Source organism: Lynx canadensis, chromosome D4 (genome assembly GCF_007474595.2).
Source record: "Lynx canadensis isolate LIC74 chromosome D4, mLynCan4.pri.v2, whole genome shotgun sequence".
NCBI classification, from domain to species: Eukaryota; Metazoa; Chordata; class Mammalia; order Carnivora; family Felidae; genus Lynx; species Lynx canadensis.
In genome coordinates, this window is record NC_044315.2 from 59,265,571 (window position 1) to 59,290,890 (window position 25,320).

A 25,320-nucleotide genomic window follows, 5' to 3' on the forward strand; every position below is an offset into this window, starting at 1 on the left:
TCGCTTACAAGCTGTGTGACATAGCGCAGATTACTTTCCCTCTCTGTGCCGCCCTTTCCCCACATTAAATGCCTCACGGGGTGGCGCTGACCAGATAATGGGAGAGCCCTTTGTAGACTGCTGGGTGCTCTGCACAGACTTGCCATCACTGGGCTGCTATAGGCGGAAGGGAGAGCTTGGGTGGTGGGTCAACACTTGAGGCTACCATTGCTGGAGCCGGAACGCAGGGCCTTGCTGCACCATCCTGAGGTTGGCTCTCAGGCGGGCAAAGAAAACCCCTCTCTGCTTCCTTCCCTCCCTGGGGCCTGTCGTACCACACACGCCCAGAGTCACACCTTGCTCTGGGAACGAAACCAGCAGGTAAACACTGCCCTCCTCAGAGACCCTCTGTGGTATATATACGTACATATAAAAAAAGGGATAAGAATATGTATTAAATGACTATTTTATTTACACACCCTATTCATAAATAATTGAATCCTCTTTGTGACTGCACAATGATTCCTTAAAGATCTCCTAGTGATTACACTGAGTGACTAACAGTGGATTTAGTGGGCTTACTCACATCTGTGTGTGACCATGCTCTCTCGTGTATGTGTTCACACTCACACATACACACACACCACAGGGGAAGCCAGACTCCTGGGGCTTTCTGGGCTCTCAGAGCACCCGCATTTGTCTCCCAGCACCAGTGGGGGCCCTGGTGGGAAAACCGTAGTGCCCTCCACCCCCACCCCACAGGTGTGAATTCGTGACAGCTGGAGAACAAAGAGCTGCAACCCGGGGAGCTCCCGCCCCGCCCCTCGCCCCTCCGGAGCTGCTCTCCTTTGTTCATCCTGGAAGGCATCTCTTTGGATTTGCAAATATTTTAATTCACAGAAACTCAAGGAGGGGGCGGGGGTGGGGGCTGGGGTGGCGTGTTGGCTGTCCTTCTGTCTTTGTCCAGGCTTTCTCCAGCCCCCGTAAGTGGCAACAGCATTCTAGAGACATGCAGTGGTGTGCTAGTACCATACACACGACACAAATTGGACCCCGCCTGCAACAGCGGCCGGGCTGGTGGGCGGGGGCCTCCAGCTCCTCCAAGTCTGGGCCCCGTCACAGAGCAGGGTGGGGCTTGTCCGCTCAGAGGGTCCGCACAGCCACAGGGTAGAGGAGGGACAAGTGCTCAGCCCCTTTGATGGGCAGCTTTCTGGTGGTATAGTAGTGGATGACTTCCGGGACACTGTCGAATGGGGGACTGTTCTGACCCAGAACGTACTTCTCTTTGGTTTTGGCCAGTTTCATGTGCATAAAGCCCTGGTTGCTCCTGTGAACAAAACACGGAGGTTATTATTAGGATCTGCAGTGACAAAGGCTGAAACAGCCATGCTGCTCAGGCCCAACTGAAACGCAGCTGCACCCCAGAGCTCCCCCAAGCCCAGCATAGACCAGGAACCAGCAGCAAACACTGCTGGAGAGTCTTTAGGATCTTGAGAGCTTTTGAAAGGCTTCCTCAGGAAAACAAGCCCCCAGACTTGGCTCCTCTTATTGCTGACACAGACAAGTTTTTAGGCTGTGTGTGCCAGGCGAGAAGTATGATTAAGTCCCCAGTGCCCTGGCAAGTGTGCGGGGCAGGTCTCATCACCCCCAGTTTACAGGTGAGAAAACAGTGTAGCAGGGATGACAGGTGAGCTGTTTTCCAAAAATTGATGCTCTCCCTTCCATACTACTTTATTGCCACTAGGAAGGGGCTGCCCAGCCAGGGACTACATTTCCCAGCCTCCCTTGCAGCCTCTGTAAACATGTGACTAGTTTTAGCCAAGGGAATGTCGGGGGTATGTGTGTTCTTCCCCAGCTCTGCCCCCTTGCAGGCACTCCCTTCTCTGTGCATCTTCCCTCTGTTCAGTGAACTCTGCCTCCTCCTCCAAGGCCCAACCTGAGTGTTTCTTCTGCTGGGAAGTCTTCCAGGCTACCACAAGCAGAGCTCCTTCCTTCCTCTGACAGCACCGAGCAAACTCGTGCCTCCATCACTTGCTTCCTTGAATTGCAATTACTTCTCCATTTTCCCAACTCCCCTGAGAGCTCCACAGATCAGGGCCCGGTCCCTGGACACACCATGCATGGCATCTGCTGAAAAGGGCAGTGGGTGGGTCCCTTGGAGATCAGAGTAGAACCCTGGACCCCGTGCCCCTTGCAGCCCCGTGCCCCTACACCAGCATACACTGGCTGGGGCACAGATCTCAGATGGCAATGGCCATGCTGCTTCCACCTGGCCCTAGTACCTGGCCCTGGTCCTCCCACCTTCCACCCAGGTCTCTGGCCATATCAGATCACTCACTCCTCTGTCAATCTGCCTTTGCCCAAGCTGCCTTTTCCCTGCCCACTCAGCTCTAAGCCTGGCCTTTTATGATTTTGCTGCCAAACCTGTAGATGCTTGGTTTCCAAAGCACAGTCCAATTTATCTCACATTTGTCACTTAGTGAGAAAGCTGGCACTCTGACCTCTTGCTGCCTTCTCTAGAGTCTGTCCCTTGGCACTGATAACTTGTGACCAGCCCCAGGGGCCTTGCTTCTGGGAGACCAAGGCCCAGCCCCTGGCGAGGCTGAGCTCCAAGCGAACACAAATTTGCAACCTTCTGAGCTTCAGTTCTTGTTGCTCCGACTGCTTGCACAGGGGCACTGGAGGGCTTACCACGTCTCTTCCAGTCAGGACTGGGCTCCCCGCGCTCACGGACGCCCACTCTGTTAATGCATCAATTTGGACTCCAGCACCATTTTCAAATGGCAGAGCAAATGCTTAATGAAGTGCGGGCACTGAGCAATACATCTGCTCATAATAATGTATTTAGAGATGTCACCCTCAGCTTAAAGGAAATCGTTCGGAGAGCAATTATGTTTCTAGAGAGAATAATTCCTGTAAAGAACTAAAATTTAAATCAAGATTTTTTAAGGCTGACAATGTTCTAATTACAGAGCCTGTGGCAAGTTCTGCTCCTCAGCGAAGGGTCATTTCATTGGAGAATTGCCTCGACACATCTGAGAAGCAGGAGGCGCACTTGCTTAAGCTGTTAGAAAGGGAACGGCGTGTGCAGTGAGAAAACGTACAACCCCATTTAAGCGAAGACTAGCTACCCACCACACGGGAGAGATCACGAATCTGTGCCGGCCTGGATAGGGTGGTAACTGCTTGAATGAAGTGCTGAGATTGTGTGGCTAAGGAAACTAGGACTAGTTAAAAAGCTCTGTGCACTGAGGCCATGAGCTCAGCTCTGCCTGGACAAAGGGTGGGGGCGGGGGGGGGGGGGCAGAGCTCCGGCTGGAGCTGCAGGTGAGTGAGGGAGCAGAGGGCGTGTAGCCTCGGACAGTCATTCTCCTCTTTGTGAGTGGAGTGGGGTGATGTTTTGGGTGCCAGACCACAGATCTGCGGCTGGGGTGCAGAGCATACGATGTGGAAGACTGGATCACAGCAGCTATAGCTGTGAGCCAGGCCAGAATGCCAAAGCTGTGCTGGCAACACAGAAAGGAAGTGGCAGGAGGAGCTGATTTACTTTTTAAGGAGGTGAAGAGAAGTAACTCATATGGTTTAATGGGACGTTTTTATAGTGGTTGTTCTTAAAACACCCAGCAAGGGAAGTGGCAGGGATGGTGAGAACAGCTGACGGGACCAGAGGGAGAGAAGGCCCCTCTGTTCCCAGGCCACAGGTTCGGAATGGCCACCAGGTTATCAGAAACTCCACAATGATGCCTCCTCCTCAACAGACACAGGTGAGGCAGGGCAGCTGTTAGCACCTCCCTGAAGTGCCTCTGGCACATGTATTTCAGTAGACACAGGTGTGTAACTGAGCTAGGCTGTGCCGAGCGGGGCAGGCCAGTCACAAAACTCAGACCATGGCAGAGGACTCAGGCCCTATGACCGCCCAGTCCAAGGCATGACCATCCCCTGGTAGAGGGATAAAGGCCCACGAGCTGGCTCCCACATCAGGAGCCCCCAGCAGGAGTGGCCCTTCCCCTTGGGCTCAAGCACTGCACCCCGTGGTTCTCTGGACCTGAGGCGGTCCTTTGGCGGTGGTGGGTTCTGTCGTTGGCACCACTGGATCTGTGGGGAGGCTAACCGGATGACCTTTGAGGGTTCCATGTGTGTAAGCATAAGCTCTTGCCCCCTTGTGAGGACTTCTCGCAGGAAGGGGCCTGGAGGCAGCCTCATGCCCCATTCCACTGCTGCCCACAGCCCCCAGTCTTTATTCTCACGGGGCACTGATCATAACGGTCTTCACGGCCAATGTTTCCCAGGCACTTCCTGTGATTCAGGCTGTGTGCCAAGTCCTGAGGCTCAGTCAGGTGGCTGACCCAAGGTCACACAGCAATCAGCGGTGGTGCTGCTTCCCTCCCTGGTGGGCCTTTCCCAGGGTCCATGCTCCTGACTTAGTACCATTCAGCTCCAGGAGAGAATCCCACTTAGCCCTCAACACTCCATATGAGGCCGGGTAAGGTGGCAGGGGAGAGACGTTAGACCCTGTGCAAGGGACTCTTTGACTCTGGCCTCAGTCCCTAGGTACTTACCCTACAGGGCTGATGGTGGGCCAGAGACAGCACAGGGCTGGCATGGAAAGGTCATCTCAGGCACTGGGGATGGCTTGTCCTGACTGCTAAAGGCCCCAACTATGGAGACCCGTCACATGGGGTTGGCAGGCCCTGAGAGGTGAGCTTGCTTTTTGAAACAATCTGTCAAACTCTGACTCACGAATAGGTCAGGTAAAACCTTGTCAACACACACCCAAGAGATGTGTAATATATCCTGATAATATATCCTCATGGGTCACAAGGTCCCAATGAATGAGATGCTACTTTACAACAGCTGAAGATTTAAAAACAACTGTGAAGGGGCGCCTGGGTGGCTCGGTTGGTTAAGCATCTGACTTCAGCTCAGGTCATGATCTCACGGTTTGTGGGTTCAAGCCCTGCGTTGGGCTCTGTGCTGACAGCTCAGGGCCTGGAGCCTGCTTCCGATTCTGTGTCTCCCTCTCTCTCTGACCCTCCCCTGCTCATGCTCTGGCTCTCCCTCTCTCTCAAAAACAAATAAACATTAAAAAAAATTTTAAAAATAAAAAATATAAAAAAAATAAAAACAACTGTGAAGGGATGGCTTTAATAACTCCCAACTCAATTCAGAAGACAACTAGCATAAGAAGAGAAAAAAATTAGAATTTCTAGCAAGAAAAGAGGGTGCATCAGATAACCAGCATGCCCAGGGGTGCTGTGGATGCTCTGGACAGAGCTTCTCTTGGGGTGCCTTGGAGGACTGAGGTGGGAGAGAACAACACTCTGGGCCAAGGCACACGGCAAGGCGGCCTTTGGCTGAAGCCAGAACCCGGAGCTCTTTGCCTCCAGGGCCAGGTGGGCCAGGTCCCCGGCCACACCACCTCGCCATCATCACTTCTGGGAGGGCCTTGGTCCCCAGGGAGCTTGGACAGGCTGTGGCCGCCCGCGAGGCTCCTGTGTCAGGCCTGTCTCGTTTGATAGGACATCTTGCGAGAGCAAAATCACAATTAAGGGTGTCTCCGGTGGGTGACCTGTCTAATGAGTCATGTAAGGCTGGCGGAGGCTGGGGGTGCTGGGGCTGTCACTGCGTTTAGATCCCTCATTATCATCACAAAAAGCACCTCCTCATCACCAGGATTATCAAACGTGCCTGGTGTGCCGGGCCTAATAACAGGCCCTACCTCGTCTCATAATCATGGGCTTTAATAAAACATCACTCAGCCCGCAGCTGCCGGCCCAAGCAGGGTACAAGGCCTCACCTCTCGCTTTTAGACCTAATTGCTTGATGCATATTTCATGAAGAATCCTGAGTAATAGTTATGTTAAATCGCTTCTTTTCATGATGAAATGACTTAAAAATACTTGCATATAATATTTATGCAGGAGAAGGCAAGGAAATTGCCTTTGGGGACTATCGCGTAGAACCTGGTTACAGGAATCCACACACAGCAAGGATCTCTGGTCCACCTCTATTAAAAGGTGGTTGGGGAACTGCTCTCTTGACGGAGATGCCCCAGAACACTGTCTCTCGGCTCAAAACCATCCATGGCTCCCCATGGCCACTGCACAACGAATGCCACCTGCACTGTTCAAACCCCACTGTGCACCAGGCAGGGAGCTGAGCTGTTGCTACATATTATCGCATGGAAGCCCACAGCAATGCTGCTAAGCTGGTAGAACTACCACTGTTTACGGATGGGAAACTGATGCTAGCGAGGTTGAGTGCCAAGTCCCATCGCACATGGCGGGGCTAGGATTTCACTATAGCTGTCTGATTCTGCAGCCTCATTTTCTCCTGCTCAGCCACCTAACCAGATGGATCCAGGTGTCTAGGTGGGCCTTTGGACTCTTTCTGTCCTGAGACATGGCTTCCTTGTAGCTCTGTGAGTTCCTGAGGTCAAGGATCCTGTCTGTTCAGGGGAGCCTGGGTGGCTCAGTCAGTTAAGCGTCCGACTCTTGGTCTTAGCTCTGGTCATGATCTCATGGGTTCTTGAGTTCGAGCCCTGCATCAGGCTACACGATGTCAGTGTGGAGCCTGCTCAGGATTCTCTCTGTCCCTCCCCTGCTCATGCTCTCTGTCAGAATAAATAAACTTAAAAAAAAAAAAAAAAAAAAAGAATCCTGTCTGTTCACTGTGACGTTTCTCAGTAGGCCAAGCCTTACTTTCTCTGGGCTCTCAGCATAAGCCTGGCCCACAGCTGGGCACTTGGTCCATCTGTCCATCCAACCATCAGCTATCTGGTGAGGGTCTGCCCTGAGCCAGCAATGAGGCCCCACACAACCTCCTCTCTGGTTTATAAGCTCCCAAGGGCAGGTTGGTGGCTGTTGTACCCTGTCCCTTAGTGTGGCCCAGCCAGGGTAGAAGCCACTTCCTCCAAGGTCAGATACAGTAGCTGCTCTGTCTGGATAGCCCTGGTCCTAGGACAGCCAGTGAGGAGCAGCTGAGCAAGCTTAGTGAGGGGCAGAGTCATGAGGAGCACCCAGAGGGTCACCCCTTTAGGGGGTACAAAGTCTTGCACCTCTCAAGTCAAAAGACAAGTCTTGCCTGAGGGAGGTCACAAGGAAGAATGGGTCAAGCCCCTCTTTCCTCAGATTTCTAGAAGAAATCCTTGCTGGGGTGACTGAGGCAGCCAATGCCCCCTGCCCAGGCCTAGAGAAACGAAGCACAAATATGAGACAAGTTCCCTCTTAGAGCCATGGACTTCCTGGGCATTTGAAGTGCCCTCAGCAACTGGCTGCAGAATGATTCTCAGGGACGAAGTGTCGCAGTTCCCACATCCTCCATGAGCATGAGAATGCCAGCCAGTGCTCCCGCTCAAAGCCCAGCCCTCTGTGGCAGTAGAGATGGACACAGACGTTTGTGCTGTCCGCGCGGGGGTAGGTGTGGTCCTAGGCCTGGCCCTTACCCTGATCTGTCATGACCCTGGGACCTGGCATCCCCAGGGAGCCAGCCGGGAGGGTGTCCATGGCAAGGCACCTCCTATATTCATGGCCACCTAGGTTCCCACAAAAAAGGTTGTTCCCGGCTAACTCCGCCCTGCAGTTGACAACACTGCCCGTGCAAGCAGATGGCTCTGTGATTCACAATGTCTGCTTTCCTCCTCCCTTCTCTTTGACCTCCAGTGAGATGGGATATTTGGCTGGGTGTGTGTGTCTACAGAGAAATTCTCCTCACCATACCTGTGAGCAATGCGTAGAAACCCCAGAAACATTCACAAGTGCCTGCAGAGAAGCATGATGTGAGAGCCCTGGGCCTGCATTGGGAGAGAAATATCCAGAACTCAAGTGCCGGGAGCCTTCAGGGACAGGTCCCTGTCAACCTGGTTGACAGCTCCCAAGGCCTTACTTGCATGCAGGCTAGCACCTGTATATGCTGTGAACTTCCCGAAAAGGGTCCAGGAATCTGGGACACAAAGATGTACAGCAGCAATAGCCGCCACCCTTGGCCCATGACCAGACCAGCCTGTGGCTTCACAAAGATGCTGGGAGGGCTGGCATCATTATCTGCAAGATGCCCATGGCACAGGTGAGAGGACCAGGGACTGGAGGGAGCAGCAACTTGTTCTAGCTGTGTGCTGGGGTTCTCAACTGCAATGCAAGGAGCTGGAGGTACGGAGGCCCCTCTGGCTGACATAGTCTAGGAGTCCAGGGAGCTGGGGGAAGGGGCTTAGAAGTCCACATGGCAAATACCTGCGTGCTGCCCAGGGCCTTCTGAAACAGCCTTCACAACGATAAACCAAAGATGCATATGTCAAGTTATTGCGAACAAATGTCTACATGTAAATGCTGCTGAGCCAAACGACTTGATTTACAACCAAATAATTGGACTTTCAATAAACGCATCAGCAGCGATTAGCCTTCCTGAGATGCACGGGCATTTCTCAAGCTCTAAGTTGGCGGCTCGGGGTGAGAGCCTTCAGTAAATCATGACAAAAAGCCATCTCCAGGCAGAAGGGGAGCTGGCAGAAGCCTCTCCCAGCAAACATGGAAAGGCATAGGTTTGTTTTGTGCCACACAGAGCAGCGGGTAGGTCAAAATGAATCCATTTTAGGCAATTTTCTCAGGAGAAGACTAACAAACTTTTAGACAGGAGGATTTTAATGATCAAGGCTGACAGCAGAGTAAGCCTCCCATTACTGGAGGCATGAAAAGGGTAATGATGCTTCGGGGTAGGCTGGATAACTTTTGCAGTCCCCTTGTTTAGGATTCCCATCAGTCCTCAGGCTCAGCCAAGTGCACACGAAAACTGCAAGGGGAGGGGAGGAGGTGGGGTGGGGGTGACATGTGAAATGCTGTCAGAGCTTTGGGAAGAGGCAAGAGGGTCTAGTGTGTTTTGTTTTGTTTTCCCCTTTACTTCTAATCGGGACTCTTCTGGGAACACGAATGAGTTTTTGTGTTTAGGACAGGTGGGGGCTGGCGGTGGTGGCCAGACTGAAGTCAGATGCCTGAGTTCAAACTCTGATCCCACTGATGATGTCATGCGCCGGGCAAGTACCTTCTCCCTGGGTCTCAGTTTCTTTCATTTGGAAAAGGTGGAGGGGGTCCCTCCAGCACTAAAGTTCTCAAGCCAATGAGGGACGTCCCAAGGAGGGTAGAGGTCACCCCAGCACCAGCCAGGAGCACTAAGGCAGGGCAGGATGGCTATCCTCAGTGCAGGAAGAAAGACAAGTAGAGCAGTGGGCACAGCAGACGCCCAGGCTTAGGGACAGCACGATGATAAGAGCAGTCCTAACACTTGTGCCAACAGATGGACAGAATGCATTCAGCTCAGAGTGGTCTCCATGTACTGGGACAAGCCTTTCCCAGCCCATACGCTCCTTGGAGCAGGGGTTCTCTGTGGGAGTGAGTTCATCCCTTCTGGGGGGTATTCAGCACTGCCTGGGAACTCAGGTGCTGCTGGCATCTGGGTAGAAGCCAAGGGTGCTGACAAACCTACAATGCATAGGACAACCTCCACAACAAAGAACAATCCAGTCTCAACTTCCGGTGGCACTGAGGTTAAAGCCACACACCCACATTCTCCAGTGCCTAAAAGTCTGCGTCTGTGAAATGGGAATAACAAGAGTCCACCCTCACAGTAGTTATCAGGGTAAGTGAGAACTTAGCTGTGAATGAATGCAGTGTGAACGCTTGATAAAGGTTAGGTCATCCCGCTCCACATTTAAGGGCTTGACACACAAAGAGTTTGCCAAACTGCTTGGCTGCAAAGGGCTCCAGGCTGTTTTCAAGGACCAACCTCCTACCCTCCCCACAAATAGCAGATGGGGGTGGGGGGCAGGCCACACCTGAAGGAAGCTCCAGAACAGGGACCCAGCAGAGGGTGGGCAAAAGCAGCTGTGGCGGTAAGCACCAGTGGCTGAAAGGACTTGGAGGCGCACAATGGCTTTTAAAGGCACGGGGAGCTGGAAACCTCAGGAAAGGCTGAGACAAGGGGGGACGCGCCTGGCAAGGAAAGCAGAACCATTCCCAAAGGAACCGCCACCTGGGTCTGAGTCCTTGCCCTGCTACATTGAGCTGTGGCTTCCTCAGCATCAGTTTCCTCATCTGTGGAATGCAGCTTTCACACACACCTCTCCCCCCCCAACAGGGGCTGTCTGAGGTCTGAGCTGGGCAGTGCGTGAGCAAGTCTGGCGGGTGCCGAGGTTTGGGGTTCTGACATGGCTTTGTTTCCATCTGCTCTGCAGGAGCCCACATACAAGTTGCTGCCCATCTGGTCTGTCCTGCTGGCTCCATGTGGTCTGGGCTGAGCAGTGAATGTGTCTTCCTGTCTTCCGGTCTGTCATTCATGGCCATGCTGGCAGCCTAGAAGCCATGGATGGCCAGGCAGACTCCTGGCTGTAGGACCATCTCCTCCAGCTGGGCAGCCCCCGTGGCTGGTGGTGAGGCCTAGGTTCTGGCCCTAGCTCTGCCACTGGGTGACAATGGGAAGCGTGTTTACTTCCCTGGCATCAATTTCCCCAAACATCAAGCGGTATTTCATGACCCTCTCAAAAGTACATTGTCACACACAGGGCTCCACTTGAAAACAGAATAGGAAAGATGAGGAAAGAAGTTTCTCTGCTTAAAAACTACTGGTCATACATGATTGTACTGTATTTATTAAGTACTACTGTGCATATTGCTCTGTATTCACCATTTCTTTTTTAAAAAATTAAAAAAAAACTTTTTTTAATGTTTATTTTTGAGAGAGAGAGACAGAGCATGAGGAGAGGAAGGGCAGATAGAGAGAGACAGAATCCGAAGCAGGCTCCAGGCTCTGAGCTGTCAGCACAGAGCCCAATGCGGGGCTTGAACTCACCAACTGTGAGATCATGACCTGAGCTGAAATTGGACGCCTGACCAACTGAGGTGCCCAGGTGCTCTTAAAAAAAATTGTTTTTTAATGTTTGTTTATTTTTGAGAGAGAGGCAGAGTATGAACAGGGGAGGGGCAGAGAGAGAAGGAGACACAGAATCTGAAGCAGGCTCCAGGCTCCCAGCTGTCAGCACAGAGCCCAATGCTAGGTTCGAACCCACAAACCATGAGATCATGACTTGAGCCAAAGTCAGATACTTAAACGACTGAGCCATCCAGGCGCCCCTCTTTATTATTATTTTTTTAAGTTTATTTATTTATTTTGAGAGAGACAGAAAGAGCACGAGTGGAGGAAGGGCAGAGAGAAAGGGAGAATCCCAAGCAGGCTCCAAGCAGTGTGCAGAGCCCGATGCAGTGTTCAAACCCACAAAACCGTGAGATCATGACCTGAGCCGAAACCAAGAGTCAGACACTTAACCGACTGAGCCACCCAGGCACCCATGTATTCTGAGGCAGGTAAAGTACCAAGCAGTGGCTTTTGAGACTATTTGGTTCCCTGCTTATTTTACAGATGACATTGAGACCCAGAGAGTGGTGGAGGTTTGCTCTAATTTCCCAGTGAATCAGGGGCCAGAATGCCGCGCCCCCATGCTATCAGTTGTAGGGGAGTCTTGGCCACTACCAATAGTCTTTATAACATCTTGTCAGCAGAGATGGGGTATGACAAAGTGGAGAGGGAGAGTGGGGTGGGGGTGCAGACAGGGGGGAAGCAGCAATCTCCCACACCCCGAATCTCATCCTTAAATCACAGGGCTTGCCCCCACTATCCTCCCACCCAACTCCTGTCCTGGTGGGGGCTTCCTCTGCTAACTGAAAGAGGGAGTCCATTAGCATGGCAAGGAAGGGACTTGCTCACAAAGTACCTGATCCAGCTTACAGTTTTGCTTCAAAAAAGAAAAAAAAAAAGTAAAGAGAGAAAAGAAAATGCACAGGGGTCTTTAAAGACTTCAAATTAAAACAGATCTGGGCCACCTGGGTGGCTCAGTCAGTTAAGTATCTGACTTCAACTCAGGTCACGATCTCATGGTCCGTGAGTTCGAGCCCCACATCAGGCGCTATGCCGACAGCTCAGAGCCTACAGCCTGCTTCAGATTGTGTCTCCCTCTATCTCTGCCCCTCCCCCACTTGCACTCTCTATCAAAAATAAAAAACCTAAAAAATTAAAAAAAAAACAAAAACAGATCTATCTGCTCAGTGACCTTGTATCTAACCGGAGGGTAGTTTTCTCCTCTCTGGAATTTCAAACACTGCTGACTGTAAGCCACCCAAACACCCTGGCTAAGGACCTTTGCAAATCATGTGAATGACAGTGGTTCTCAGTGGAAGAACTCCCAACAGTCCTTGGAATTTGGGCTTCAATTTCTTCATGTGTGAAATGGGAGTAGTTTTCAATGCTCCCGGAAGTCCACTGAAAGCAAGTGAAAAGATCTCTGAACTGGACATCAGGAACCTGATCCCAGCCCTGGCTCCTGCCCTCTCGGCCCTCAATTTCCCTATCAATACAATGAAGGGATAGGACTAGATGACCCCTGAGGTCCTGCAAACCTGTAAACCTTTTAAAAAAAAATTTTTTTTTTAATGTTTATTTATTTTTGAGACAGAGACAGAGCGTGAGAGAGGGAGGGGCAGAGAGAGAGAGGGAGACACAGAATCTGAAACAGGCTGCAGGCTCTGAGCTGTCAGCATAGAACCTAATGTGGGACTCAAACCCATGAACCACAAGATCATGCCCTGAGCTGAAGTTGGATGCTCAAATGACTGAGCCACCCAGGCTCCCCAAACCTGTAAACCTTTGAAACTTGGCACACAGGAGATGCTCACCTCACATGACAAGGAAGGAATGACAACTTGGCTATTAAACAAAAGGATTCAATCTGCATTACAGAAGTTCCAGCATCCCAGGGCTGGGAGAAGAGTGGATGTTTCTCAAAAATAGTTTCTTCCAATGTGCCTCAGAATGCCCACATCAGAGTCCCTCAAGACTTGTCAAACCTGGGGCTCCCTGGGCCTCTTTGGAACCAGATCTGCTTTTAAGATGCTCTCCAAGAGATTCTGATGCACATGTAGGTCTAAGCACCCCCATTCTAGTGCGGTCCCACGATGGAAATGCCTTTGCAATATTCACAATACTTGGTGTCCAGCTTTTGTTGCCTACCCCCAGCATTGGGGAGTTTACTCCCCAGCCAGGAAAATCCCTTCCAAGCTCTGATGGCTCTGACCACAGGAAAGTCCATCTTGAATTTAGTGCATCTCACTGATAGTAGCCTCAGCTCCGAGCTCTGGTTCCTGCGGGTCACAGCCCATTCCTTCTGCCCTGGGAAGGCCTCTTAGATACCAGAAGACAGAAGCAGGAGCAGACCTTAGGCTGCTCTCTCTCCAGATGTCCTCACAGGGCAGAATTTCCTGTCCTTTCCCATTCTGGTCACACTTGCTGTTCACTATCCCCCTTGCATTTGGGGTCATGCAACTGGGCATCGTTCCTAGTGGGTCTGTCTGGCTTTGCCCTCAGCCCTGCTGTCTGGAAATGACCCCACCATCAACGTGCACACCCCAAGTCCTTGCTAAACTCCTTTCTCATGTCTACTGACCTTCTGAGGCCACCTCATCCCGAGTTCCAAAGGACAGGATCTTCTTGACATGCCAGTGTCATTGGGTGCAGATAACATTCACCTCTTGACCCAAACCAAAAGGGGTACCAGGTCCAAGAACATTAAAGAGCAAAAGCCCACTGGCTTAGGCCACACTTGGAAGGTATGCAAATGCAATTTTGAAAGGCCAATCAGTCCTCAGTAATTTGGGCTCTGGAGGGTGAGTCCTCTTGTGTTGGGCATTCATTCTGGCAGCTTCTTGACAACCTCTGTCCACAGGGTGGAGAATTTCCTCAAAATTAAATCTCCGGCTCTTTGCTCCCTAATGAAATTGATTTCTGCCTTGATACACAACAAAGCTTTCATTTTATTATTTGGCTAGGATTTGACCACATTAATTATAGTTTTTTTCAGCATGGCTGCAAGTAATTGAGTTTCAAAAAGTTAACTTACTATCGGAACTGATTGCTTTTTAAAAGCACAACTCCCGCAAAAAAGTAAAACAGCCCTAGATTCTTCATAGAATACATTTTTGGTTAAGATGAGAATAACTCAAGACAGAAAAGGTATTTTTCTGGCCTGAAAATATGAACTCCAAGTGGGATTATCCTAACGTTTGGAGATTGTGGATTTGAAATCTGGGCTTGCCCAGATCACTCGATCTTATGCATTTGCCTCCTCAGTGGTTTTATTCTCACTTGTACAACGCCCCATATTTTTAATCATTGTTATTGGTATAATTCTACCCACCTCACAGGACACTCTGCAGAGGCCTGTTCCAATCAACGTCTCCCAGGTACCTGGGACCACAAAGAGCCCTGCTGGGCACTGTGTAAATGCATTTCTCCCTGGGAGGCTCTGTCCAGTCTGGGCGGGGTATACACTTTGAGTGTCAAGTAGAAATGATGGGCACGTGGTCTGCTCTTTGGCAAAGCAGGAGGTCAAAAGAATGAAGAGCTGGGAATGCGGAGAGCTGTCATGGCCACAGGTAAGGCCCAAGTCTTGCTGAACCCCTTTCCTTGTGGGAGAAATGGGGATGTTATGAAGAGCTGGAGAGGGCTGACTAGGACTTCAGAGTTTTTATGGCATGTCTCTGTCTATAATATTATTGGTCACCTGGGCCAAGGGGGGAGGTTCTGTGGTAGGGACAACTGAAAAAAACTAGTTGGGACTAGAGGAAGAATGGATCCTGCAGAGACCTCTCCTCCAATCCCAAACCTAACTCTCTTTCTACCTTGCTATTCTCGATAAACTGTCATCTTCCTCAGCCCTGCTCAAATGCCAGCTCCTCTAGGAAGCCTTCACTTAACTTGCTCCCCCCCTCGCTTATTTTCTGCCATACCTTCCTATATCACAGCACTCACCTACCTGCTTGTCCCCTTGCCAGGACTACCAGCTTACAGTCTGATATGCCTTTGTCTCCCTGCCCAGTTAGAGGCCTGGTGCACAGTAGGAACACAGCAGTGATAGCCACACTGTTGACTTGTTTGTCGGCCCTGCCTTGAAGGTCTGCTGAGAATGTGGCAGGCTGGTTCCCACGCTGGCTGGGACCATGAGCAGCATGTGGATGTTCAAAAGGAAAATAGCAAAAAAAAAAAAAAAAAAAGTTCTAATTAAAGCATTTCTAATAAGCCAGCTTTGCCAAGGCAATTGTTTCTGATATTCCTCTCGGGTGAAGTAATCTTAAAAAAAAAAAAAAGGCATTAAAAATGGCAGAAATCACCCCTGGCTGGAAAGAAGACAGTGGTTGCTCACTAGGGGACCTGTCCAGGAAAAAGCAGGTGTGAGGTACCAAGAACCAGGAGCAGGGGCGCCTCACCCAGCAAAGTGGAAGGGTGTGCATGTGTGCAAGTGTGACACCACACATGCACACACACACTCATACGTGGCAAAACATTATTTTTATAGTTATAGCATTTGAACTGTGGGAGCAAAGATGACAGCTATAAAATCTGACATCTGATTTTATAAATCTGCCTCAAATACCAAGAGGGCTTATGTGGAAAATGGGAGAAGAAAATATAGTGCTGTGGGGCTCAGAAGGGTAATAACATTGGGGCTCTGTCACCAACTTGCCCAGGACCTTGGGAAGGTCTTTTCCCCTTCCTGTGCCTGCTTCTCCCATCCCAAAGCCAGGGTCTTGACTGGGACGATTCAAGACCCTATTTCTGATTTTAAGGGCCTGAAGGTCTGGGGAATAGCAATCCTGCATCTTAGGGTTTTAGTGTATGAAGCTGTTTGCTTCAAGCCCTGCCAAATGCTTCTGGGGGCTCAACATATTTCCTCTGGGGACCTTTGTGTTATTTGCCTAGCTAGAAGCAGAGGAAGACCATGATACTTTCCTGGGGCAAGCAAATAATGCCACCTGCACTAGCACAGCCTCTCAAAGTTTACAAAGGGCTTTCCTTCCTTTCACTGTGTTCCTGAGCCTCCGGGCTAAGAGGCTCAGAGACCTGATGAAGCTACCTGCTGGGTGATCCTCACACAGGTGGAAGCAGTGGGAGTCAGGCCCTGGTCCTCTGGCCGAGGGCTGCATCCTTCTCCATGTTCCTGCCCCTTCCCTGATGGCAGATCCAAAGTCTGTATCTGTCACCATGACCGTCCCTGCAGCACCCATATGCCCTCCCCAAGTCCCCAACCAAGCCATTCCCAGATGGCTTTTGCAAAAATATTATTAAATAAGTCCTATTAACAAGATGTTAGAAATGTGATTGGAAATGTTTTTTCTCATTTGGAGACACCAGCCAGGGCCTCCGAAGAGAAGCTGTCCCGGGGCATGAGAGGTTTCCTGGCGACGCATGGGCAGTTGGAACGCCTCCCCTGGTGGGCGTGCCACACAGGCAGATTTATGCAGGCAGATAGGAGATAATTAAAAACCAGCTGGAAATGTAATCGGGGTGGCTCAGATGCTGGAGGGGACTGGGAAGCTCTCAGAGGAGCAAAACCTGAATGCTTGGCTGGGAGGGGAGACGCAGCAGGTCGGAGAGGGAAACCCCAGCCTGTCAATGGGCACGGTTGGCCCTGCCAGGCCAGTGGGTGCTCTGGAGAATGGGCTGGCAGTGTGAGTGCAGGTGCCTGTCACCTCCGGGTTTGGGGCACCGGTGGAAAGAGGGCAGTTGAGTTAGGGAGAGTGTGTTTTCCTGAGTCTTTACAAAACTGACCATCCCAGGTCCATCTGACCATTCTAGGTCCATTCCAGCTGGTGATGCCATAGCTCACCAGTCATTCAGGAATCTGGATGAGGTCCTGGCTCCTCCACCCTTCTCGCCCTCATCAGTTCCATGTACTCCCTTTTACTTCTGCCTCCCCAGCAGCCAGCCTGCACTCCTGATCCACCTTCCAGACACATCCATGGTTGGGCGGCTTCTGAAAACCTGTCTCACCAGCTATGGAGGCCATCACTGTCCCTTTTGAGCTGGCCTCAACCTCCCTCTCTGCCACCAGATCCCTAGATGCTCCCAGCTTCTGCTGCTTGAGAGCCGGACCCAGAGAAGAAAAGTGGACTCTATAGTTGGGTCTGTATCCTGACACTGTCACCTCAGAGCCAGAAAAATCCCAATGTTTTCAGGCTCCCACAAGCTGAGGGAAGGAGCTTTAGGGTCTCTGGCCTTCTACATGTCACCTCAGGGAAGATGCCAGGCAATGCCTGGCAAAGGGCTTGTGGCCCAGGTCCTGCTCAGAAAATCTGGCTACACTATCCAGTGGTCCTGGGGCTACACTACCCAGACAGCTGCCTGGGCCCTCCCTGGGCTTCTTGGGCCCGGCTGGAGGGGAAGTGTTGGGGGTGTTTTTGCTCAGAGAGGCTCCAGAGGGAAGAAAGAGGGCACTGGGCTGCATTTAAGCCCAGCTCTTCACTCATTTGCAGGACAGAATGAGCCCCAGCTTCTGCATGTGTTAAGATAAAGGTAATCTTTCCTGCCCTTTTCCCCATACACTAACTACCAGGGCAGGAAAACCCAGTATTTGTAAGTATCAGCAACCACGCCAGGTGCCCTGTCACATACCACCTCACTATAGCCATTTCTGCAACCCAAACCAAGGCCCCACAGCGCTGAAAATGTCAACTGCAACAGGGAATCCCCCCAAATCATGGTGCCCCTCAAGAAAAGAACGGGCTTGGGGCGCCTGAGTGGCTCAGTTGGTTGAGCGTCTGACTTCGGCTCAGGTCACGATCTCGCGGTCCGTGAGTTCGAGCCCCGCGTCAGGCTCTGGGCTGACAGCTCGGAGCCTGGAGCCTGCTTTGGATTCTGTGTCTCCCTCTCTCTCTGCCCCTAACCCCACTCTCTCTCTCTCTCTCTCTCTCTCTCTCAAAAATAAAACATTAAAAAAAAAAATTTAAAAAAAAAAAAAAAAAAAAAAAGAACGGGCTTCTGACTGGTATACAACCCCACTGCTAGACAGAGGTGGGGCCAGGATTTGAACCCGGGTCTCCTGGGCCCAAGCCAGAATCACCAAAGCACCATATATGGAATGTAGGAGAGGTACCTGTTTTAGTGGTGAGGATAGCATCCATGGAAATGTTTTACCACTGGCAGGGTATATTTTCTCAGTAATTCTGAGTACAGGGAAACATCTATTATTCCTCATGCTAGCTCTTGATGGCATGTCCCTTCATCCTGTGAGGCGTCTGCACATTCTAAAGTTCACTGCTATTTGGCCTCCTGTGAAGAGTGTTTGAGGAGCCTCTTTTGCCTACAGCAGCAGCTAATTGTGGCATTTCCTTTAAACCTTTTAGAAGGAGGAAGCACAGTGCACACTAATTGAGCTAAAAGTTCATTTTTCCTCCACCAGCCCTGAATGGATGTGAAATCCTCCACATAGTGGGAACAAAGACACGGACCTGCCCCCACTCCAGCCCTGTCCCTCCTGCCCTCTGTCTCAGCCCGACTCAAATGCTGCCAGAAAACAGGGTCTGGCCGGGAAGCCAGGAGGTGGGCAAGCTTCTTGCTGTCTCTGGGCCCCAGTTTCTGCACCTGTACAGGGCATTGGGCCAGGTGATCTAAAAGATCTCCTTCTGTTCCCTAAATCCCAAGATTTCTGCTTAGCGTACTCTATGTCCCAGAGCAGCTGCTCTGGCTTGCCACAAAAATGCTTCCCCATGAGAACATGAGGAAAAGCCTGTTGAGGTGCTCATCATCTTCAGCTGGGAGATCACAGAGGCTAAGTGACTTACCCAAGGTCACACAACCAGGAAGAGGGCAGCCTGGATTTGACTCCAGCTCTGTGCAATTCGAAGTCAATGCAGGGTTTTGAGTTGCATTTGAGTTGCATAAACTCTAAAATCCCACCCTAATAGAGGGGAGCAGCTGTGGGTATAGACAGAGACTTCTAAGCCAGACCCAGATAATCCACAAGGCTTTAGACCACGCTGAGCTCTTTCCAACCACCTGCAGCTCTCCAAAGTCTATAACAAAGACTGTGAACTACCACTCATTTACTGAACGGGCACTTACTGTATGCTGGGCACATGCTAAACACCTCACACAACGTCTCTTCATTAATAGAGCTGTAAAACCCATTTTATAGATGAGGAAACTGAGGCTCACAGATGTTAAGACCATCTTCTGCCCAAGCCCACCCTGCTATTAAGAGGCAGAGCTGGGTTTAAAGGCCCATGGCTTAGCTGCACAGAGCTGCCTCCCTTGGGGGTGGAGAAGATGTTCATGATGCGATATATTGGTAACTGTGGGCTGGAAAGTAGGAAGCTTCTACTCCTGTGCTGGTATACAACCCCACTGCTAGACAGAGGTGTCTTTCCCCAGCATGGGCAGCTCCTTACCCTGCCCACTCACAGCTGCCTCAGTCCTCCTCGGGCCATATCAGAGCCCCTCCTCTTTCTAAGCCTCAAGGTCCCCAGTAGCCCCTGCTGTCACGGTCTGCCCCCCCCTCAACTCCCTTCCGTGTGCCCTTCCTGCAGCCCTCACACACACTTGGCAGCTCAGAGAGGCGTGGAGTCAGAGGGTCCCTCACATCAGAGACAGACAGTCCTCTGGGAGCACAACCCTGCCTTTCTTTAGGCCTCGCCCTCAGGAGCAGGGCTGGGAAAAGGGCCACTGATGAAGGAAGTCCAGGCATTCTGGGGCTGGAGGTGACACAGTGCGGAGAGCTTAACAGCAACTGGGGAGGCCCTGACCATCCTGGGGCTCACCCTCGGGAGCAGGCAGCCACCCTGAAGTATCTGGAGCCTCAAATGTTGACCAACAAGGGGTGCTTTGATGGTAGAGGGAAGTGAAGTCTGTGCTCCCTACTGAAGGCCAAAGAGTGAGCAGCCTTTCTGCACTCCCCACCCCTCCTCACCCTGCAAACCTTTATTATTTCTTGCTCCTAGCTGTCAGCAGCAACAAACGAAGATTAATCACTAGCCTGCCTGCCCAGACCCAGACATGCCTACTGTTTGAAAACTCTCTCCTTTACTATATAAATCAATGAAGGGAGAGAAGAAAGAAAAACAACTCTAACAGCAATGTGCCCCCAGCTCCCCTGGAATGCAACCCATCTGCTCCTCCTGGCCCTGCTACACCCACCACCCCACACTGGAGCCCCAGGAAGCGTTTGTTGGTGAAGACTGGCTGCCCAGCCATCAGCACAAATGTGCGGCTCCAAGCAGGAACCAGGCAGGTGTCCTTAAGCAATCAGAGCAAGAGGCATGTTCTTGATAAATTGTCCTACCTCCTCCTTGGAGAAGGAGATGGGGCTGAGTCTTCCCACCATCCTTGGAACCTAGGGGAAAGGTATTTCACCCTAACTGTGGAGCCCTTAACCTGGAAGCAAATGCATAGGGTGAACCTGCAGAGCCACGTTACTTCCTGCAACAGCTTTATAAGAGTGGCCACGCGGTTTTCTGAGCAATGATCAGGCAAGTAAAAGTCACTTGCCTAGCATCACACAGCAAGTAAAAGATGGAGACAGGATTCAAACTCTTTGAATCTCCAAAGTCTTCAATATCTTTGACTGCAGAGCCCATGTTGTCCCTCTACATCTTGGAAAGGGCTGCCCTAGATCTCTCCTTGGGATGCCTGCCTCTTAGCCCCTTGGACTGTGCTAGCTTGAGTGGCATGTTTGTGGGTACGTGGGGGGAAAGGAGGGCTTGGGAGGACCGAGGGAGGCAGACGCGGGGGTCCTTCCTGGACAATACTCATGGTGCATCCCGGTTCACTAATGGTTCTAGAACAAAGCTGAGGACATGACTGCACCTTGCTCAAAACCTTCAGGGATGCCCCCTACCTTAGAGAATAGAACCCAAATTCCTCAGCTTGGCGACTAGGGCTGTACCTCTCCCCAGCTCCCACTGAAGTGTTATTTGTCATTCTGACTCAAGTCTGCACTTACCTGCCTTTGCGTGGGCTGCCCTCTCTGCCCTGTCTATAGGATGACCCGATCATCCTACAAATACCCTGTTCTTTGGGTGCCTTCCCTCTTTCACAGTGCTGAGCACTTTCTGCCTTGGGTGGCCCTCAGGCAGTCCTGTGAGTGTATGAGTCAACAGGTGTAAATATCCTCTCCCCTCTGGCTACGAACTCCTGGAGGGCTGGAGTCCAGTACATAACTGATGCTCAGTGAGGCAGAGCTAATGGGGGCTGAGGAAGGCTCCTGAATGATCAAGACTGAGTTGCATCCTGATGCAAATAGGCCAGACCCCAGAAGTGTTTCCTGAGGTCAGAATCTGGGCCACTTTTACTAGGGTGCCGTGCAGTTTGCTTCTAGGGATTCGAAAGCTGATGATCTACTTATGGGGGTTCCTTGGGGCCATGTCCCCCACTGGGGTTGGGACTCTCACTGCCTAAAGAAAGCCAGGGTGGGGACCTTGTCAAAGGAGTAGCGATATCCCTGCAAGGACTTGAAATGCCACTCTGCCTGCTCCCAGGGATGGGCCCAGTGCAGGCAGAGCCTGCCCAGCACATGCAGAGGGGAGCCCCGGTACTCACCCTGCCTCCCTGCCCCCACCAGCTGCAAGCCCTCCAGTCTTTGAAGTCCTATTTCCCTCATCTTGTCCAGATTCCTTTGCAAAAACTCATGAAACTGGAACTTGCAAAAAGTCATTCATAGTCCAAAGTGCCTGAAGAACCTTTTTAATGAGATTTTTCAACTTTTCATCCCTTTCCCCCACTGCTTGCCTTTCCAGACAGGAAGTTGTTAGAGTGTGGTGTTTTCTTGCCAATATCTAAAGGTTCAACCCCTTGCTTCCCTGAGGGTGGAGTGAGTGTTCTGAAAGGCCAATGTGTCTGCTAGTAGCTGAGAAGAAGCCTAAGGGCCCGCTGCCCCCAAGTCAGGTTGGAGACTGGGAAGAGGGAGAGTTCCACTGGAAGAAGGGGATAAGGGCAGTGTTCCAAAGCAGCTGGACAAGGTCTCGGTAAGGCTGCTCCACAGGTGGGGGGTATCTGCCAGGGAGGGGATCTACCGGCAGTGAGGTGAGGAGCACAGGCGTCATTTTGGATCACCATGAGTGCAGGGAGCATTTGGTGGAGGGGCAGATGGGTGGCAGCTTGGGCCAGTCCCCACAGTGGAGAGCAGTCGCTATCTCTATTGTCAGTGTGGTCAGCTGCCACCTAGGTAGCCTTGAGGTCAATCACGATTCCCCTCTGGGTCTGGGTCTCCCCACCCATGAAGGAAAGGCAGGACCAGATAGGCCTCTAAGGTCATTCCAGGTGACCTCTGACCTGGTATAAGAAGTGCTTGAGAGGGGTGGGAAGAGACTGGGCTGGGAGTCCGTGGCCTCCATTCCAGTTTTGGAAGTTCATTCAGCTGCCTTTACCCTAAAATGAAAAAGATGGTGCTCTCTGCCCTCGCCACCTGGTGGGGCTGTCCTAGGGCAAAAGCTCAGGCCTTCTAAGATGTAAGGTCGTGCAGATACGCAGGGAGACAGGGTCAAGAAGTGGGGTTAAAGAATAAAGGCAGATCCTTGAGAGTGGCCCTACACTTTAGTGGCTCCATCACTAAATATTAAGTCTCAACTCCTTTGTGAGGCAGGCACAAGGCCTGCCAACAGCTCTTCTGCATCTCTAGGGCTTTGCCTGGGCTGTCCCTGCCACCTGAGATCCCCCCCAGCTGTCCCTGCTTGGGGACCACTTACCCTCTCTTTAAGGCTCAAGTGCACCTGCAGCTTCTCCTAACCCTCCATGTCAGGGACTGCCCACTCCTGTGCCAACTCCAGGTCCCCAAGGACCTTCATGCAAACCTGGCTGTAGCAAGGCCCAGGATGGATGGGCCAGGCTGTGAGTTCCTGTGGCCTAAGCTGAGCTGTTCTCATTTCAGCTCTCTATGCTGCCCTGCCCAGTGCCTGGTACAGTGGGTTCTGGTAAATATCTGCTGAGAGAAGGATGGAAGAGGTGGAGGGCTGTCATCTGAGGCTGGATTCCCCCAAATCCTTCCTCCACCCTAGAACATCCTCACAAAGGATCCACACATAAAAACACAGCTGGAATCCCAATGTCAATTTACACCATGCTCCTGACAACACCATGCACGGGGAAGGCTGATCGTACCCTGCCCCTACCAGGCAGGCCTTGGGGATCTGAGAGACTTCACACGTCATGTGGTGGCTGGCAAAGCTGGCACTTGTCCCAAGCAGCCGTGACATTCAGTACCAGTGTCGTTCCATTTGTGGTTAAGGTGATTAATGCCAGGTATCACCCCCTGGCTGGCTCCCGAGCTGGTTATCGTGAACTAGGGCCACGCTGGAAAGCAAGCTCACCTCCCCTTAGCAGGCTGCCCTGCCCAGCCACAGGATGGCCCAGCTTGCCTCCTCAATTTTGGGCTTCTTCAAGGGAAATCTGGCCGTGTGAGACTGCTCATCTGGCCTTTGGGATCTTATGGCTCTAGACAAGCATGCAAAACTAAACGTCCAGCACCCGTGGGCAGAGACCAGTCACCCAAACTCAGGCCTGATGGCAGAGTGTTCTTATCGGGGGTTCTGCCACAGGCTGTTGGGCCCAGCTCTCAGTCTCTTCCACTTCCTCCCTGGCTTGAGAGGTGCAGGGAATCTGACCAGAGTGCTCCAAAGACAAAGGAAGGCTGAGCCCATGGACATGGGAAATCCAGGGAGTCAGAGACCCTTTGATGTCAGAGGTGTCCTTAGCAACCATCAAAGTCCCAATGTAAAGATGTGGATGCTGAGCCCCAGAAGGAAGGAATTTGTTCAAGGTCACACAGTGAGCAGTGAGTGGTAGGTCAGGACTCCTGTCCAGAACTCTGGACAATAGGTTCTCTCTGCTGCCCTTAAAAACAGCTTTCAATGAAACCATGAGGCCAACCTGGGAAAGCAGGGGCAGGGTGGGAATAATACAAGATAATGTTTACACTGCACTGGTTGGGTTAGAGATGTTTTCCCTCTGTACGAAGAGCATTGCCATCCCCTGTGCACAGAGAAAGCTCAAAAAAGTGACACGGCTGCCCAGGCCATAAGGCCGTGGAGTGGGGAAGCCTATCCCCTGCTTTCTCCACTGCATGCAGCCCTGCACACAGGACTATAAGCCTGTACTGTGAAAACAGAACCAACGTGCTGTCCATCCCTCTGGAGTGGTACTACTGTTTAGGGAACGGTGCACACCCAGGGTGAAAAGGAATTGCACTCTTGGGGCTGTGACAGAAATATTCTTCTAGAGACCCATCCAGGAGGTAGATTTTAGGCCTGTTTGCATAACAGGGCACATTTCACAGGACACTGAGAAATGGATCCTGAAGGTATTGTTGGTATGATTACTTCTGCAACTGGCTTGAGATTCCTTATATGGCTCCATGTTGGTGCCTCAACTGTGACACTGCTGGGTACTGGGGAGGCTACTGTTCCCATGCAGGCAGAGCTGTGCCGGGGTCCCCATGGGGCCTGGTCCACCTAGTGCAGAGGCTCAGCCCTTGCCCAGCTCATGGAGGGTCATGGAAGGTCAGCCGGGACTGGTATGGGGTGCTCCACCCCCCCTTTCTTGCTGCACTCAATCAGTGGTTTTGGGAACAGTCTTCTGGCCAGGTCCTAGATTCCAGGAGAGAAGAGATTCACAGAGGAACGCAGATTGGCAGTGTACTGAGTGCTGCACTGAGGAAGCCCAGGGGGTGGGTGGGCTGCCTCAGTCATCGTGGAAGGGCAGTAACGTGGGAATCCCATCTCTGCTGTCACCTGCCTCCTTCACCTCTCGAAACCCAGAACAACACAGTTCACCTTGAGGCGGGGTGGGGGTGGGGTTGGAGACCTGGAAGAATCACTTAAGAGCACCTGGGTTGCTCAGTTACCTTGGACAGTGAGGGAGGGAGCGGGGCTGCATGCAGCAGCGGGCAGATGAGGACCCCCTGGTCCCTGTCAGCATGGCTGGTGATGTGCACCTGCTCCCCTGCCGCCCGCTCCTCAATCCATTGAGGGATCTCCGACTGTGCTCATTGCCAGTCCAGCCTCCCAGCCCTGCTGCAGTTTAGTACTGAGATCTTCTCAGCTGAGATAACCAAACAGATCCTTTATGCCAACAGGTCTGATGGTGGACAGTGAAGTATGAAGGTGCTGTATGTCCTGAGTGCCTTCTTTGCTGTTAGAAATCCTCTCCATGTTCTCCCTGACAAGGGCCATCCAGCCCCACTTGCACACCCCCAGTGATGAGACACTCACTACCTATCGAGGCAGTTTTGGATGGATCTAATTCTTGATCAGTTCTGACTGTTAGAAAACTTTTCCTCTCACTGAGCTGGAATCTGCCTGCCCATAAGTCCCATCTGGGGACCCCTGACCACATCTGCTCCTTCTGTCCTGATAATCCTTGAGAGATTTGTGGTTCTCACCATGTGCCCACACGTCCTTTCTTCCCCAGGCAGATATCCATTGCCTCTGCTTGCTGACCATGCTCTGCAACTTGTCATGGTCCTTCTCAGGGCAGAGCCCA

At 51.7% G+C, this 25,320-nt stretch overlaps 1 protein-coding gene across 1 annotated transcript in view; it reads right to left on the reverse strand.

Annotated features, from left to right (window-relative positions):
* Positions 1-444: 444 nt before the first annotated feature.
* SHB (SH2 domain containing adaptor protein B) overlaps positions 445-25,320 on the reverse strand; it is a 135,213-nt gene continuing 110,337 nt past the window's right edge. Inside the window, 1 exon segment of the mRNA XM_030293834.1 lies at positions 445-1,306. Coding sequence (XP_030149694.1) covers positions 1,123-1,306 — 184 coding nt within the window. The 3' untranslated portion in view covers positions 445-1,122.